Source organism: Salpingoeca rosetta, assembly GCF_000188695.1.
Source record: "Salpingoeca rosetta unplaced genomic scaffold supercont1.28, whole genome shotgun sequence".
In the NCBI taxonomy this organism is placed as follows: domain Eukaryota; class Choanoflagellata; order Craspedida; family Salpingoecidae; genus Salpingoeca; species Salpingoeca rosetta.
The window spans coordinates 556,714-572,972 of NW_004754906.1; the positions used below are offsets into that span (position 1 = coordinate 556,714).

Here is a 16,259-nt window from a genome sequence, read left to right on the forward strand (position 1 = left end):
CGTTGACAAGAGTTACATGGGACCAAATTGTGTACTCTGATTGCTACTGGTGGTGGTTGATCAGCACAGACGAGAAGCGAGCGACATGAGAACAAACCGCAAAACAAAAACAACACGCAAGCAGCGAGCAAATCCTTCGTGTGTGTGTGTGTGTGTGTGTGTGTGTGTGTGTGTGTGTGTGTGTGTTGGTGCCTAGAACAAGAGATCCTCGTCGTCCTCTTCCTCCAGCATACTCGGCATTGATTCCTCGGTTGCGGCTTCTGCACACGGCGCCGTCGTGGTGGGTGTTTCGTTACGCACCCGGTGAGAGGCAAGCGAATACACAGTGCCATAAAACCACCAGAAACCAGCGTGTTGGATACAGCGAGTTGCAGTCGGAGGGAGGCACAATGCAGAACCACACACGGCCAGCAGCCCACGCCACCAAAACGACAGCGACACCACCACAACCACGGCAACTTGACAGCAACTTGACAGCAACAGGAAAGCGAGGGATGACCCACCGCCAAGAGCAGCGAGGGCGGCAGCCTCCTTCTTGTCCTTGATCTCCTTCTTCTTCTCCTGGATCTTCTTCAGCCTGAACGCAGCAGAATGGACGGGTGTGGGCATGCGTATGTGAGTGGGGGGGGGAGTGCGCATTTCTCTCTGTCCCCCTGTCCCTCTCAGGTTTCTTCCCCTGATTCCCTTGCACGCACACACACGCACGCGAACAAAACACCAAGCAACAAAACAACACCAAACCAAACAAAGCAAAGGCAGAGTGGCCGTCACGCGGACCTGTAAAACTCCTCGCGTTCGCGCTCGTCAAGCTCAGACGCGATGTACGAGAGCGTGCGCTCAATCCGCGGGATAATCACGTGCTCAATCGCATTCACGCGGCGGTTCGTCGCCTTGATCGTCTCGTCAAGCACAACAAAGGACGTCTGCCGTTGCGCAGCGGCGTGGCGAGAGGTGGGAGGGGGATCGTTGAGCGTTGTGGTGATGGTGGAAGGGACACACAGGAAGAGCAGCGAATAGCAAAAGCAGACACACGCTTGAGGAACGAAACACACACATATATGAACAGATCACACTTACATGAGTAGATCACACACATACATGAACAGACATAGACATGATCAGATCACACACAGATCACACACACAGACACATGAACACACACACACACACACAAAACAAAAAAAACGAGTGTGTGGGCGGTACCTGGAGGGAGGCGAGCTCGACCAGCAGCTCGACGGCCTTGTCCCACGTCTCCTTGCACCGCTGAATCTCCTGTCCACCGCGCGACAGACCCGTCAGCTCAAACCCTGGGCCGCGCCAAGAGGTGAGGGGTGAGAGACATGGCGGCACGCTCGTGTGAGCACACAAGTAAAGAAACAACACACTGCTCAAGCAGCCAAAACACGCCCACGCGCGAGGACACGTACACATTAGCACTCACACACAGACCAAACTGCGTGCCAATGTTTCCCACAACGCCCCCCCCCAACAACAACGCCTTTTCCCTCATCATCATCATCATCATCATCATCATCATCATCATCATCATCATCATCATCATCATCATCATCATCATCATCATCTTCTTCTTCTTCTTCTTCTTCTTCTTCTTCTTCTTCTTCTTCTTCTTCTTCTTCTTCTTCTTCTTCTTCTTCTTCTTCTTCTTCTTCTTCTTTCAGAGAGGTGTACCTGAGCTGCCGTCACGCGCAGGGTGGAAGATGGGCAGCTGCACGCCCGCAACGTTGTCCTTGTGCGCCTTCACCATAAACGTGGCCCGGTTCACGTTCTGCAGCACCGTGTGTCTGTCGAAGAGATGGGGCCACCATAAATGAGCGGAAGCAAGGCCGTGCATGAACGTGTACACAATTTGTGCATTTGTGTGTGTGTGTGTGTGTGCATGTGTGTGTGCATGTGTGTGCGCGCATGTGTGTGTGTCCGTGTGTGTGCATGTGTGTGTGTTGTGTGTGTGCGCATGTGTGTGTGTGCATGTGTGTGTGTGTGTGTGTGTCCGTGTCTGTGTCAGTTGCTGCATCATTGTCCGTAAGCCTGTGCGCTCACGAAACTCCACGCACACCATTCGCTGCTGCGCATCTCATTGCGTGCGACAAAGAACGTACGAAAAGTCGCCGGCCTTGAAGTTGGCCTCTGCCAGGGAGAATGCAGCCTCGCGCATCACCTCGCCCATCAGGGTTTTGTTCTATTACGAGCAAGCAAGTCCGCCCACAAAAGCGTGAGGAAATGTGGGAATTGGTACAGCCATGCTATGCACTGGCAACACTGCATGCACTGTGACCGATTCGCATCCACACACACACACACACAACACACATACACACACACAATACACACAACACACGACACGCACACACACAACACACAACACACACACACACCTGGATGATTTGCTTGAGGATGGCACGGAATCGAAGGGTGAGGGCATCGGCCTTCTTCTTCAGCAGGCTGTGGCCCTTCTTTGCAGATTTCAAACGCGTCTTCATCTGCGTCTGTGACCTGCATGGTGGAACAGCACCAGATAAACAGCAGCGAAAACACATCATCCACAGCACAACGGCAGCAATCACTTTCGTGCCACTTGCCGCAATGTGCACTCACATTTGCTCCCTCGCACACACACACACACACACACTATTGCAAACACACACACACACACTATTGCAAACACACACACGCACACACCACGGCAAACACACACACACACACACACTTCCAGTCACTCACACGCTCACGCTCACGCTCACAGACACAATCACTCAAATCACTCACACACCGAATCACTCCGTTGCTAACGAGCACGCATGCCACGCCATCTCAATCACGTACATGCGGGAAGGGAAGACATTGTAGCGGTCGCCTTGGCCAGACATGGTGGAGGGTGGAGGTGGTTGGTGTGCGTGGTGGTGGTGGACGACGCGACTGCCTTTCTGGAGATGGTTGTGGACAATTGGTTAATGATAACCGTTAATATTCGGCAAACCTTACCATTGCTCGCAACTCCACCACCACTGCTTCTGCTTTGTCTTTGCTTCTTTGCTTCCCCTTGCTTCGTGCTTGCTTGCTTTCCGCCACCATGCCAGTCTTTGTTTTGTACATGAAGATGGAGATGGAGGTAAGCGAGTGAGAGGGAGACAGTGTGTGTGTTTGTGTGTGTATGTGTGCGTGTATGCGTATGCGTGCGTGTATGCGTTTGCGGCTCGTGCGTTTGTGCTTCCTGACACTGCTGCATCAGACACATGCACTCATACACGTACATATTCACACACACACTCACACACATTCACACACACACACACGCGCGCGTGCGACTGCTCAGAACGTCGCAGAGGTGTCGTGGGGCGACGACATGCTGTGGTGTGTGGACCTCCAGCAGTCTGGCGGCAACGAAGTGCGCAGTGAGGTCGTCATTGACACCACCGAGGAGCAGCCCCTTGAAGGGTCGCGTGGCACAGCCAACTTTGTCATGAAGGTACAAGCGAGCAAGCGAGCTAGTCAGTGAGTGGAGGTGTGACGGCTTCTGTTCACATTTGCTGTTTTATGTGACTGCCGCACAGTGTCTCGCACATCATGTCGTACGCGCTGCGACAACCACAGCGTGCTTCAATTCTCCTCACACCTCACACCACACCCAACTCTTGTCTTGTCCTCCTCCCTTCAATGTTGCAGTGGAGCAAGTCTGACAGGAAAGGAAGCTCCGTGACAAAGGAGGAGAAGAAAGGCGGAGCGCGCTTCATCACAGAGGACGACGTTGGCAAGTGGGTGCCCGTTGCAGCCTTTGACTGCCGTGGCGCCGACATTATCAAGTATCACCCTCGTGATGGATTCACCGTGACAACAACCGGTGCGAATGTGCATGTGTGTGTGTGTGTGTGTGTGTGTGTGTGTGTGTGTGTGTGTGTGTGTGTGTGTGTGTGTGTGTGTGTGTGTGTGTGTGTGTGGTGGTGGTGGTGTGTGTGTGTGTGGATAGGGTGTGTGTATGTGCGGTGTGCGACGTGGTTTTGATGTGCACATGTGTGTGCACGCCTCTCTCTCTCCCATATCTGAAGACGCGTGCGGAGTCACACTCCGAACCATTTTGGCGCGCACTGTCCATCACACACACACACACACACACACACACACACACACACACACACACACAACACACAACACACAACACACAACACCAGGTGGCGCCGTGTTCAAGGATGTGGACCTGTCGGAGGAGTGGGCGGACTATGACGAGGAGAACGACCTCAGCGTCAGCATCATGGAGGTGGAAACCAAAGTGGAGACAACCAAGTAACTGTTCATCCCACTGTGGCGCACGCTCCAAGCACACTGTTTGTGTTCACCGTTTGCATTAATCCTTATTTGTCGTGGTGCACGCTGTTCCCAACACGTGTCACCAAAGGGGTGCCCTGCTTTGACCTACACCACGCGCGCCTGTCAAATCGTTACAACCATTCCCTTTCACGGCGAGTGTCGCACACCTCAACCACCTCCTCCCACCCCGCACCCGCTGTCTCTGCTTGGTCGGTCCAGTGCCATTTGGTGTTGCTTCCATAAACGCGAACGAACCAGCACAGACGCACATGCATATGGCCGCGCTGTCGCCAATATGAAACCACCACGCCAGTGCTAAACGAGCAAACTCACAGCTGACAAACCACGTGATGTGACACGGCAACAATACACGACCATGCCTCGAACAAGCGTGCGAACAGACTCAGAAGCAACTAAAAAAACAAAACAAAAGATAGCCTGTGTGTGTAATAGTGAATGCATTTATGTGTGTGTGTACGTGTGTGTGTGTACGTGTGTGTGTGTGCATGTGTGCAGTACTGCAAACTACAAGCACACGCGTCATTGTAACTGCAAATAGTGAATGCATTTGTGTGTGCACGTGTGTGTATGCGTGTTTGCGCGTTTGTGTGTGTGTGTGTGTGTGTTTGCGCGTTTGTGTGTGTGTGTGTGTGTGTGTGTGTGTGTGTGTGTGTGTGTGTGTGTGTGTGTGTGTGCAAATAACACTGCAAACTACAAGCACAAGCGTCATTGTAACTGCAAAATAGAAGAGAAACACCAGCACACCTCTGGCGCGTCGCATCAGGCGTCCAGGATACCATAATACATGAGCGCCTCCCTGCACTTTCCGAAGATGAACACGCTGCCAATGGTTCTGCCGATGCGCCACTCTGCTCCCCTGAAGAACGCGCCAAGGCCGCCCTCGCAGTACAGGCGCCGCGCTGTTGCCGTGATGGTGCTGAACGTCGTGCGCCCTGGATCGCCCTGCTCGTGCACCGTGAAATTGGGGGGGGGGGGGGAGCAGGGAAAGAAATTTGTGATGTGTGGAAAGAATGAAAAAGGGGGAAGGGTTGTGTTTCGGGGGGGGCTTCCAACACATGTGGACGCACAAAGGACTACCACACACATACGTGGACACACACACACACACACACACACACACACACACACACACACACACACACACCCCCCTACCACACACACACACACAAACCAGCACAATCCCCCAACACACACAAATACATACACAATACATACACACGCACAATCCCCAACACACACACACACATACACACACATACATACACACAGACACAAACGCGAACCTGCATGCATGTCTTGATGGTATCGACTGGGTGGGAGAGTCCAGCGGCGATGCAGCCGGCAAATATGGCACCGCCAACCTCGCTCTGCACGCGCCCAAACTGGTAGTGCTGGCGCAGGTGGTCCACGGCAAGCGGGCCCAAGCCAAGATACCCGGCAGTGAAGATGCCCTCACGCACACACGCTGTGGAGAGACCACGGTAGAAGATGCGAGCACCATGTGCCTGCCGCAGTTGCTTGAGCACGGCCAGCACGGTGCCGCCACGCCGCTGCTGCGTGATGATGGACAGCTCAAGCGGCGAGCACACGACCCCGGAGATGAGGCCACCCACGAACCCGCTCGTCACTTGCTCCACGGCTGTCAGGGGCCTCTCCCCGCCTGTCCACCGCCGGCACGCGCGCATGAGTATCAAGCACAAGCATGAACGTACGCGTACACGAAGGGGCAAATGCACAAGCACATGTAACCGCACATTCGCACAAAGCAGTATCTTTCACAAATGCACACGAAGCAAAACACACGGACACAGCCACACGCACCTGTAATGAGCTTCTTCGTCATGGCTGTCAGCGGGAACTGAAGGCCTAGCAAAGTAGTGTGGGGACGTGTGGCAGAGCGGAGATGGGAGGAGGAAAGGCAGGGTGGAAGGAAATTCGAGGGCACACGAGCGTGCACAGGAGATTGAGCAGCATTGGTGAGACATGTCGTGTTGGCCACAGGGTATGCACGGCGAAAGAAGAGTGCCAACCTGTACACACCCTTACACACCCTTACACACCCTTACACGCCCTTACACACCCTTCCACACCACACAACACCACACACACACGCACAGACGCACACACCACACACCACACAAACACACACACACACACACTCACACACACATATGCGCTCACCTGTGAGGACGCTCATGTTGATGAGGTTGGTGCCAATGCCACGGTAGAGGAGCAGAGGCCGCAGGGTCACGGGCAGGCCTTGTTGTGACGCATTCTTGAAGTACACTGTCGGCTGCATGACGCTCACTTCGACGCAGCCAGACGCCAGCCCGCCCACAAACTCATCCATGCCGTCTTGTGTCTCTTTGGAGCGTGTGTTGTGCTTCCTGTTGCGCTTGCTTGGAGCGGGTGTCCTTCCAGTCGTCGAAAATTCCATGAAAATATCTACTATTTTTCTCTATCCGCAGCGAACGACAACGACGATGGTGAGTGCTGCTCTGTGTGTGTGTGCTTGTGTGTGTCTGTGTGTGTCTGTGTGTCTGTGTCTGTGTCTGTGTGTCTGTGTCTGTGTCGGGTGTGTGCCGATGTGTGTGTGTGTGCGTGTCTTTGCCGATGTGTGTGCCGATGTGTGTCTATGTGTGTGTGTGTGCGTGTGCGTGTGTCTGAGCTCGCGTCGGTCTCCCTTCGGAATGAGCGTGCTCCCTTGCCACTGGCTCATCCTCACATGCGTGCTCGCATTCACACACACACACACACACACACGCCATCACTGACCCCCCACTCCACACTTGCACAGCTTCCACTGTCCTTGATTCGTGCGGCCGTCAACCACCCCATGGTGAGGGAATGGGCGGGATTTGGAGTTTGGTGCTCATGTTGCGAACGGTTCGTGTTGCCTTTCCCTGTGCGCTGCCGCTGCTGCTCGCACCCTTATTGGCCTTGTTGTGACTCACTCACGTGTTTCTGTTTCCTCGCACGTTTGTGTCTCCCTCTCACTGCGTTGCCATTGCTAGTTGGTGGAGCTGAAGAACGGCGAGTCCTACAACGGCCATTTGGTCAACTGCGATCACTACATGAACATTATCCTACGCGGCGTCACTCTCACCTCCAAGGTTGGCGCAGTGGGGTTGGTGGAGGGGGGAAGAGAGATTGCGTGCGCGTGTTTGCGTGCGCGTGTGTGATGTGCGTGCGTGAACGTGCATATGCGTGCGTGAACGTGCATATGCGTGCAAGTGAGCACCACATGTTCGTGTCTTACCGTGTGCTTGTGTTCCCGTCACTTGCCGTTGTTGTCAATTCACATTTGTCCCATTGCTGTTTGACAACACGCACTCACTTGCCCACACTGACAACCATGCATACAAACACACTGACACTTATTCACACACACACACACCCATACACACACTCTCTCACTTGCACACACACACTACCACACACTGACAACCATACACACACATCCCCCTGCCCTCGCATATGCGCGCTCGGTATGGTAGGATGGCGATCGGTTCTGGAAGCTCAAGGAATGCTACATCCGCGGCAGCACCATCAAGTACCTGAGGTTGCCCGATGAGATTATCGACATGGTCATCCAGTCAGAGAAGCGGCCTCGTGGCGGGCGCAAGACGCGCGGGCGTGGCGGTGGTCGTGGTCGTGGTCGTGGTCGCGGTGGCCGCGGGCGTGGCGGTGGTCGCGCATAACGTAACCGATGGTGTGTGTGTGTGTGCTTGTGGTTCTGTGTTTGAGTTTATGTGTGTGTGTGTGTTTTTGTGTGTGTGTGTGTGTGTGTGTGTGTCGACGTGTTTGTTTATCTCTTCTTTCTCTGTTTCTCTCCGTCTATTTGTGTGTTTGTGTGAGCGAGGAGCGTGCAGTTGCGTGCAGATGAACCCAATGTTGTTGAATCAAAGGCGAGAACCTGTGAATGCTTCATCGTGTTCGTCATAGCTTGACCATGCCTTTGCTGTTCAAAGGTAGAGTTGCACACCCATGTCAAACTATCTGTTCTGTCTGTTTTGTGCTTATGTCTGTTTGTTTTGCCCGTTCGCATGTCGACGCGAATACAAGCCTTGGAATTGCACATGGCTTGCTTCCTTCAGTGTTTACATGTGCTCCGTGCCAGCGACGGACAGCGCGGAAAGCAGAGCCAAGAGAGAGAGAGAGAGAAGAAGAAGAAGAAGAAGAAGAAGAAGAAGTCGTGTAACGGAACAACAGAACATTAGCGCATTGCACACACACGCACACACACACACAGTACAATGTGCATCACATATGAGCCAGTCTCTTGTTTCACCGATTAACTATGCCGTGAGCCTGGTGACGTGGTCATAGAACACAACCTGCGGGGGGAGGAGGGGAGGAGCATGAGATGTTGTGTGTGTGTGTGTGTGTGTGTGTGCATGCATGTGTGTGTGTGTGTGCATGCGTGTGTGTGTGTGTGTGTGTGTGTGTGTCTGTGTGTCTGTGTGTCTGTGTGTGTGTGTGTGTGTGTGTGTGTGTCTGTCTGTCTGTGTGTGTCTGTCTGTGTGTGTGCAGCTGCAATGCATATGCTGCGTGCCCTCGCCTGCAAGTATTCATCCGTCCGTAAAACGGTTCGCGTGGAGTTGTCTCCGGGCGACTCAAGCTGTGCACATGTACACATGCATGCAAGAGAATGCGAGTAAGCCACGTGCACTGCACAAGTAATGTCGTAAAGTCGCAAAAAGACAGACAAACAGACGCACAGACACGCACAACACGCACGCACGCACAACACACGCACACACACACACACTAACACACACATGCACACGCACACACGCACACACACACACACGCACACAATACATTAGCACCTGGGGATCGACGTTGACAACTTTGCGGTCTTTTGTGTTCTTGAAGAGGAGGCCTTGGTATTCGTTGGACAGAACCTGTGGACGCATGGGAGGGCATGGCATGTAGGTGGTGAGTTGGTGCTCATGGCTGGCGAGTGGTGACACGAATGCGAACACACGCGCAGTGGAAGCACATGATAACACACACACACACACACACAACCGCGCGCACACACACTTATACACGCACGCACACACAACCACACACACAACCACGCACACACATACACACACGCACCGTGTAGTTTGAGCTTTGTGTGGAGTGCGCGGTCTGCGTGACCCAGTTGTAGTAACTGAAGACAGGAGCAGACGACAGCCATGAGGGGTGGTGGTGGTGCGGTGTGAGCGACGGAACATGGAAGTAAGGGACAGGAAGGAAATGGAAGCAAGCGAGGGAAGCAAAGGGAAAGAGAGGGAAGGAAAGAAAGAAGGAAGGAGAGACAGAGACAGAGATACAGAGACAGAAAAACTCAACCCAATCTCACGCATACCGAAACGGAATGCGGACAGCAAACCGAGGGCATCACACACACATACACACACACACACATACACACACCTGAGGTCTGACGGGCGCGGCATGAAGCGCTTTCGTCCACTGAAGTACAGATGGAAGTCGTCGTTCTGTGTTGCAATGCCATGAGAGTTGTGGTGGTGGTGGTGATGGTGATGGTGAGGACAGCAATGAGCACACGGCGTCGCAAGAACACAACAGCATGCACGTGCGCGTGTGCCAGTGCACGTCATATGAAGTTGCGGGACTCACCTCGAAGCGTTCTGCCAAGTCAATGTATCCCGACACCTCCTGAAATCAAGGTGAGTGTTCATGGATTTGGGATGAGGCTGTGTACGTTATGACAGGATACACACACACACACACACACATACACACACACCCGCATCCACACACATACCACACATCACGAACATCACACGCATCACACGCATCATACACAAGCACATGTTCACAAGCAACGGTGCTGACCTGTCCCTTTGAGTTTTTGTCACGGATGAAGACAATAGTCTACAATTAAAACACGCGTATGCATCCATGTGTGTGTGCATACGGTCAGCAACTCATCCCAGTACGTACGCGAGCGTAAATGCACACACACACACACACACACAAAAACTCACACACACACACACAAAGCACACACACACACGCACCATCATTTTGCCAATGCGGTTTGGCTCTTCTCGTTCTGCCAACGCTTGCAAAAACGGAGAGAGGTCCATGTAGTCCTCTGACACCAATACCCTGTCAAGTTCCCACAAATACAACGATGAGTGTCTGCTCGACATGCCAGCAAGCATAATTGTCCTCTTGCAAGACTGACAAGTCATGGCAATGCACACGAGTTCTGCTGGGCCTTACACATCATCCTTGGCTCGCTGTGCTGTCCGAGCCTGCTCTGCTGCGGCCTTTCTCGCCTCAAACTCCTCCCGCTTGATCACCTACATGTGTGAGCAGGTACAGCAAGGAGGGTGATGAGTGGCCACGCACAAGATGACACAATCAGCATGCTGTACAAGCACACACAAACATACAAAAACAAACGCACACACATACAAACACATACACCAATGCCATACACAACGTCGTACACACAAACAAATGCACACAAGAACGCGCTCGCACTGACCTCGCCCGTGCCGCGAACGCCCAGCTCCACCAGCTGGCGTGCCAGCTCCTCATCTTCCAAGTAGTAGAGATCAAGCGCAGACACTTGGCTGTCCAGGAAGTCCTCGTATGTCTTAAAGTCAAGCAGGGACGCATCCCCAACCGCACCTTCCCCACTCATATTGGTTTGCTCCCTGAAATGAAACGCCCGCCCTTGTTTGCTTGTTGCCAGGAGGAGAACAACACCATAAAGTGTAGCGAACAGCCGAGCACAGCCAGGCAGCAGGCCAGCAGCGAACAGCAACGCATCCACGTGGTTTCGCCCTGTCCCCAGCGCAAACACACACACACACACACACACGCGCACACACACACACACATCCAACCATCCAACATCAACCTCAGCCATGCCACGTCGTGGAGGTGGAGGAAGCAGTGGCGGGTTCGCTCGCACTCTCATCCCCAAGATGAAACAGGTGCAAAAAACAGCAACAGCGCTGGTGTTATGCGTGGCCTGCTTTCGCTGCTCGACTGCTCCCTTGTTCGGTTTGTTTGACGCACACGCACACACTTTTGCACATGCACACGTATTGTTGGTTGTTGACGTTCCTCTGGCCACGCCTGCCCCCCCCCCCCCTCCCCTCTCCTGCGCTGTGTTGATGATAGATTCAAGCCGAGCGCCCAGGGGCGCCTCTCACCGTGGATGAGATGGCAATGACGCTCAAATCGAGATTCAGGTGGGGTAGGCAAGAGAGAGAGAGGAGGGGGGGGGGGGGACAAGAGCATGCAATGCACAGTGAATGATCTTGTTAACCAAAGAACTCCAGATAATTGAGTTCCGACGGGTGGCTGGGAAGGAGGACGGCACAGGTGTCACATACGGAAGAGAAATAGCGTCTATCTGAAGCCCCGTAGTGGGTGGGGATAAATAAATGATAGAGTTCTCCGATCGCTCGGCGGCGGCCAGACACTTAATCCCCAGAGCCATGGCTAACCATCCTGAGGCCAGGCTACCCGCACTGATGCAGACATAAGGCTGAGATGCAAACACAGCTATTTTATTATCTCACCGCACTACTCCACACAAATTATGTAGATTAAATGAACACACGAGGCGTGCGGACCATCTGCAGAGGATGCTTATCGATCGAAAACCCAGAGAAAAGGCCAGATGTACATGGTGTTTAATTCCTCCTATACTTGGCCGGCCCAATTATTAGGCACTCCTCCAAAGTGACACTCCTCATAAAGGCGAAACTCGACTGACGGCACTCAAGAAGAGACCAGCCCGACTTAAAGGCGTAATAGTAATTACACTCGATGGGCGTACCTCCACTTTCACCTCACCTCCCCCCCCTAAACTATACCCCCCCCCCCCATCTCTGACCCTTCTTCGAACTACGTCCCCCACACCACCTGTGCCTACGATATCTCCAACCTGCTATGATGCCACCTGCTTTCGCGCATGGCGCAGCGTTCAGGCTGCTGCAGAAGGACAAGCAGAAGGCAAAGAAGGCTGCCGCTGCCGCCCAGCAGGCGGGCGTCGAAGACGCTGCTGTAGTCGTGGACGCCGATGGCGAGGGAGATGACGACTTTGACACATCCGACCTGCAGCCCAGCAAGCGGTCACGCCTGACGTCGACGGGCCCGTCATCACCGAGTGCCGACACGCCATCCACCACCGACGATCGCGCGCGAAAGAAAAAGTCGAAATCGGCCGCGCGGCAGCTTATGGACAGCATCAGCCAGCTCAGCGATCCAAACGCCCGCAAAAGTACGCGCACATGCTATCGGGCGCCGTGTGCTCACCTGCGCCTGCGTGATGACATAACTGCGGCGATGCCAGTAATGTTGAGACTGCGACTTGAGCTCCTGCCCTGAATGCGTGGCATGGGATGCGTGCGCTACGTCTGCACTGCTGGTGTGCACACCTGCGGCGGTGACGATGATGCTGATGATTGCCTTTTTGCTTGGTGGGTTTGCAGAGAAAGTGTTTCCGGTGGAGCAGTCCTCGACAACGCTGGAAGATCTTGGTGGCCTCGACCACACCATATCCGGTAATGCCGTGACATGCACACTGTTGTTGGAGGGGGAAGAAGTGTTGATAGTGTACTTGAGCTTGTGTCTCAGATGGACGTGTTGATTCACGTCCATTCCTCACCCCCAATCCTGCGCTGCCATTTCGTATGTGTATGCGTGTATGTGTGTGTGTGTATGTGTGTGTGTGTGTGTGTCATTAGTTGTGCGATCAACAATGGACGCGACGTTCAGGGGTGCGTACATGTTCAAGCATCTCGGCTTTGAGCCCCCAAAGGGGCTGCTCCTCCACGGGCCCCCAGGTGCGAACCTGTACATGTGTGTGTGTGTGTGTGTGTGTGTGTGTGTGTGTGTGTGTGTGTGTGTGTGTGTGTGTGTACTCGTGTGTGTGTGTCAGTTTCCCTGTCTCTTCATGTCCATGAACACGCGCGTGCATGTGTGCGTGTCATCGTGCACATGTCTTGAGCGCTGTGCCTGCTTTAAAGACAGCCCCTCAACCAAGTCGTCCATTATCCTTGCTGCTGCTGCTGCTGTTTCAGGCTGCGGCAAGACGCTGCTTGCCTCCGCCATTGCTGGGGAATGGGAAGTGCCGTTTATCAAGGTGCGCTTGCTGTGGTATCGGCTGGCCCTTTGTGTGGGCACGGCTGACGCACGCACACCCACACCCACACACACGCACGTACGCATGCGCACATACACGCACACGTGCACCCATGCATGTGGTCGTGACCTGGCTCATTTCGCTGACGTGTCCTCACACCCTCGCCATCATCACGGTGCCATCGTCTCTCAACACATTGCTTGCCAGGTGTCTGCGCCCGAGTTGATTGGCGGCACTTCTGGCGATTCGGAGCAGTTTATTCGCGACCTCTTTGAACAGGTGACGTGCACATGGAAGTACGCACGTGCACATATACATGCAGATACATACACAATACACTCACCTGCACGTATGCACGCACAGAGCACGCATGCACACACGCTTGCACACACGTAAACACACAACACGCTCCTAACTTCGCCGCTGTTCTGTTGGAATGCATGCACTCATGCTTTACGCATGTGTGGCTGCATACAGGCGATTGCGATTGCGCAACGGGACAAGCGGGGCTGTATTGTCTTTCTCGATGAAATCGACACCATCACCGTAAGCATTCGCACGCGTATACACGCACACTGATTTGGCGTGCATGTGAAAATAGCATCCTTGCCATCGAGTCAATCACTAACACACATGCTCACACACTCTCTCTCACGCACACGCACACACACGCACACACACGCACTCACTCACACACACACACACATATACGCACGCACACACGACACGCCCCATCTCCCCAATTTGGCAACATGTGTGTGTATGCAGTCGAAGCGAGAGAATGCGCAGCGAGAAATGGAGCGAAGAATTGTTGCGCAACTGATGACGACCATGGACAACCTCTCCCTTGAAAACACGGGCGGCAGCCCCGTTCTCGTCATCGGCGCAACCACGCGACCAGGTACATGCACTGTGGTGTGTGTGTGTGTGTGTGTGTGTGTGTGTGTGTGTGTGTGTGTGTGTGTGTGTGTGTGTGTGTGTGTGTGTGAACCCACCTCGGTTGAAATGCTTGTATTCTCTCGTGTACCTCACCTCATCAACAACCACCACCACTAATCACCATCATCACCCAATCACCCACCACCCATCATCACCAGATGCACTTGATCCGGCCATTCGCCGTACGGGTCGCTTCGACACAGAGGTTGCCCTCTCGGTCCCAGATATTGACGCGCGCGCGCACATCCTCGCTGTCATCTGCCGAAACAAACGCATCGATGCCGGGGTGGACTTTGCCAATCTTGCCAAGCGCACTCCTGGGTTTGTGGGCGCGGATCTGATGTCGCTCGCGAACCAGGCGTGTCTCAACGCTGTGCTCACTGCACTTGCGGCACAGGATAGCGGTGATAGTGATGGCAATGGTGATGGTGATGGTGTGGTGGCGGCGGAGACGAAGAAGGGGGTCAAGGAGGAAGCAGCCAGCAATAGCGTTGGTGGCGCTGATGCGATGGTGAAAGCGGAGATGAAGGAGGAGGCAAGTGCTGCGCGCAGTGATGCTGGTGCTGGTGCTGGTGTGGGCTCCACCATAGACACAAACGCAGACACAACAGCAGACACAGCGGCAGACACAACGGCAGACAGAGCAGCAGACACAGCAGGACCCAAGCAGGAAGCAGCGGGTGATGGTGACGGTGATGGCCAGGATCTGTCTGTGGTGATTGACGAGTCGATGGATGCTGAACCAACCATTGAGACCATCACGCTGGATGACGTGACCGAGGACACGGCTGCCCAGTTTATGGAATTGCAGCACCTTCAGTATCTCTCCGTCACAACAGCAGACTTTGAGGCAGCCCTCAAGAGGTACTTTTATCGCAGAGCGGAAGGGATGGAGAGGGAGTTGGAGATGGATCGAAAGGGGAGCGACGCAGAGACACAGAGAGAGACACACACACAGACAGACAGACACAGAGACAGACAGAGAGAGAATGCTCTGTGGCGGTGTACGTGTGTGTATGTGATTGTCAGCCACTGTGCTGCTTCTGTGCTGTCCCGTATGCATCAGCCTCACCACCCTCTTCATCACCATCCCATCCACTGTCATCATCACCACCGTGTGCTTGCTGGAGCCCAGAGTGCAGCCGTCTGCGACGCGTGAAGGGTTCGCCACAACGCCGTCCGTCACCTGGGACGATGTTGGCGCATTGGGCGGCCCGCGCAGGTAATTGATTGGCTCTGCTGCTGCTCTGATGGTGTATGGGAGTGGGTTTACTCAACCATTGCCCCTCTGTCTTTGTCTCTTCCACAACACACACACATGCACACTCACTCACTCACTCACTCACTCACTCACTCACTCACTCACTCACTCACTCACTCACTCACTCACTCACTCACTCACTCACTCACTCACTCACTCACTCACTCACTCACTCACTCACTCACTCACACGAACAAACCACCCATTCTGCATCAGGGAGCTTGAGGAGGCCATCAAGTTCCCGCTGCAAGCGCCAGAGCTGTGTGCGAGCGTTGGCATCCGCAAGCCACCGGGCGTGCTGCTCTATGGCCCACCTGGCTGCGGCAAGACGCTGCTTGCCAAGGCGCTCGCCAACAGCTGCAACGCAAACTTCATCTCCATCAAGGGCCCCGAGCTGATGAACAAGTTTGTTGGTGAGAGCGAGCGCGCAGTGCGACAGCTGTTCACCCGCGCAAAGACGTCGTCGCCGTGTGTTGTCTTCTTTGATGAGCTCGACGCACTCTGCCCTCGGTCAGTACTGGCCCATGGGCTTTGTGTATGCGTGAGAGTGAGAGTGAGCGAGAGTGAGCGAGAGCGAGAGAGCGT

General features: G+C 54.1%; 6 protein-coding genes across 6 annotated transcripts in view; 3 read left to right on the forward strand and 3 right to left on the reverse strand.

Moving 5' to 3' along the window:
- Window positions 1–12: 12 nt before the first annotated feature.
- PTSG_09394 (V-type proton ATPase subunit D) lies at window positions 13–2,961 on the reverse strand. The gene is made up of 8 exons (XM_004989594.1): window positions 2,842–2,961; window positions 2,394–2,511; window positions 2,118–2,197; window positions 1,690–1,802; window positions 1,204–1,307; window positions 778–923; window positions 504–577; window positions 13–260 (listed from the first exon to the last, which is right to left on the reverse strand). The coding sequence occupies exons 1-8, from the start codon at window positions 2,883–2,885 to the stop codon at window positions 193–195; spliced, it is 747 nt and encodes a 248-aa protein (XP_004989651.1). The 5' UTR covers window positions 2,886–2,961; the 3' UTR covers window positions 13–192.
- A 23-nt stretch (window positions 2,962–2,984) lies between these two features.
- On the forward strand, window positions 2,985–4,582 carry PTSG_09395 (uncharacterized protein). Its single transcript, XM_004989595.1, has 4 exons — window positions 2,985–3,127; window positions 3,332–3,484; window positions 3,682–3,856; window positions 4,185–4,582. Exons 1-4 carry the CDS (start codon window positions 3,089–3,091, stop codon window positions 4,298–4,300), a joined length of 483 nt encoding a protein of 160 aa, XP_004989652.1. The 5' UTR covers window positions 2,985–3,088; the 3' UTR covers window positions 4,301–4,582.
- A 340-nt stretch (window positions 4,583–4,922) lies between these two features.
- On the reverse strand, window positions 4,923–6,778 carry PTSG_09396 (uncharacterized protein; the record flags this gene model as incomplete). The annotated part of the gene is made up of 4 exons (XM_004989596.1): window positions 4,923–5,283; window positions 5,625–6,001; window positions 6,163–6,207; window positions 6,523–6,778. The coding sequence occupies 4 exons, from the start codon at window positions 6,776–6,778 to the stop codon at window positions 5,101–5,103; spliced, it is 861 nt and encodes a 286-aa protein (XP_004989653.1). The 3' UTR covers window positions 4,923–5,100.
- A 46-nt stretch (window positions 6,779–6,824) lies between these two features.
- PTSG_09397 (uncharacterized protein) lies at window positions 6,825–8,042 on the forward strand (the record flags this gene model as incomplete). The annotated part of the gene is made up of 4 exons (XM_004989597.1): window positions 6,825–6,827; window positions 7,139–7,180; window positions 7,356–7,454; window positions 7,839–8,042. The coding sequence occupies 4 exons, from the start codon at window positions 6,825–6,827 to the stop codon at window positions 8,040–8,042; spliced, it is 348 nt and encodes a 115-aa protein (XP_004989654.1).
- Window positions 8,043–8,507: 465 nt separating this feature from the next.
- Window positions 8,508–11,081, reverse strand: PTSG_09398 (uncharacterized protein). The gene is made up of 10 exons (XM_004989598.1): window positions 10,859–11,081; window positions 10,591–10,670; window positions 10,383–10,473; window positions 10,198–10,236; window positions 9,979–10,017; window positions 9,772–9,836; window positions 9,451–9,505; window positions 9,174–9,248; window positions 8,903–8,962; window positions 8,508–8,678 (listed from the first exon to the last, which is right to left on the reverse strand). The coding sequence occupies exons 1-10, from the start codon at window positions 11,015–11,017 to the stop codon at window positions 8,640–8,642; spliced, it is 702 nt and encodes a 233-aa protein (XP_004989655.1). The 5' UTR covers window positions 11,018–11,081; the 3' UTR covers window positions 8,508–8,639.
- A 13-nt stretch (window positions 11,082–11,094) lies between these two features.
- The window catches only part of PTSG_09399 (uncharacterized protein), a 7,464-nt gene continuing 2,299 nt past the window's right edge, over window positions 11,095–16,259 (forward strand). Inside the window, exons 1-12 of the mRNA XM_004989599.1 lie at window positions 11,095–11,312; window positions 11,503–11,578; window positions 12,311–12,610; window positions 12,822–12,893; window positions 13,077–13,175; window positions 13,413–13,474; window positions 13,682–13,753; window positions 13,952–14,020; window positions 14,243–14,375; window positions 14,572–15,277; window positions 15,549–15,635; window positions 15,891–16,184. Of these exons, the coding sequence (XP_004989656.1) occupies window positions 11,244–11,312; window positions 11,503–11,578; window positions 12,311–12,610; window positions 12,822–12,893; window positions 13,077–13,175; window positions 13,413–13,474; window positions 13,682–13,753; window positions 13,952–14,020; window positions 14,243–14,375; window positions 14,572–15,277; window positions 15,549–15,635; window positions 15,891–16,184 (2,039 nt within the window). The 5' untranslated portion in view covers window positions 11,095–11,243. The remainder of the gene's footprint in view (window positions 11,313–11,502; window positions 11,579–12,310; window positions 12,611–12,821; window positions 12,894–13,076; window positions 13,176–13,412; window positions 13,475–13,681; window positions 13,754–13,951; window positions 14,021–14,242; window positions 14,376–14,571; window positions 15,278–15,548; window positions 15,636–15,890; window positions 16,185–16,259) is intronic.

Bases quoted from the DNA above. Each gene is read 5' to 3' on its own strand.
- PTSG_09394 (XM_004989594.1), bottom strand. From the start codon at position 2,885: ATGTCTGGCCAAGGCGACCGCTACAATGTCTTCCCTTCCCGCAT. The intron at 1,803-2,117 runs GTACGTTCTTTG...TCTCTTCGACAG, and splicing joins TTCAAGGCCGGCGACTTTTC to ACACACGGTGCTGCAGAACG. The intron at 578-777 runs GTCCGCGTGACG...TGCTGCGTTCAG, and splicing joins GAACGCGAGGAGTTTTACAG to GCTGAAGAAGATCCAGGAGA.
- PTSG_09395 (XM_004989595.1), top strand. From the start codon at position 3,089: ATGCCAGTCTTTGTTTTGTACATGAAGATGGAGATGGAG. The intron at 3,485-3,681 runs GTACAAGCGAGC...TCAATGTTGCAG, and splicing joins CAGCCAACTTTGTCATGAAG to TGGAGCAAGTCTGACAGGAA. The intron at 3,857-4,184 runs GTGCGAATGTGC...ACACAACACCAG, and splicing joins ATTCACCGTGACAACAACCG to GTGGCGCCGTGTTCAAGGAT.
- PTSG_09398 (XM_004989598.1), bottom strand. From the start codon at position 11,017: ATGAGTGGGGAAGGTGCGGTTGGGGATGCGTCCCTGCTTGACTTTAAG. The intron at 10,671-10,858 runs GTCAGTGCGAGC...TCACACATGTAG, and splicing joins GCGTTCGCGGCACGGGCGAG to GTGATCAAGCGGGAGGAGTT. The intron at 8,963-9,173 runs GTGCTAATGTAT...ACATGTGCACAG, and splicing joins TTGTCAACGTCGATCCCCAG to CTTGAGTCGCCCGGAGACAA.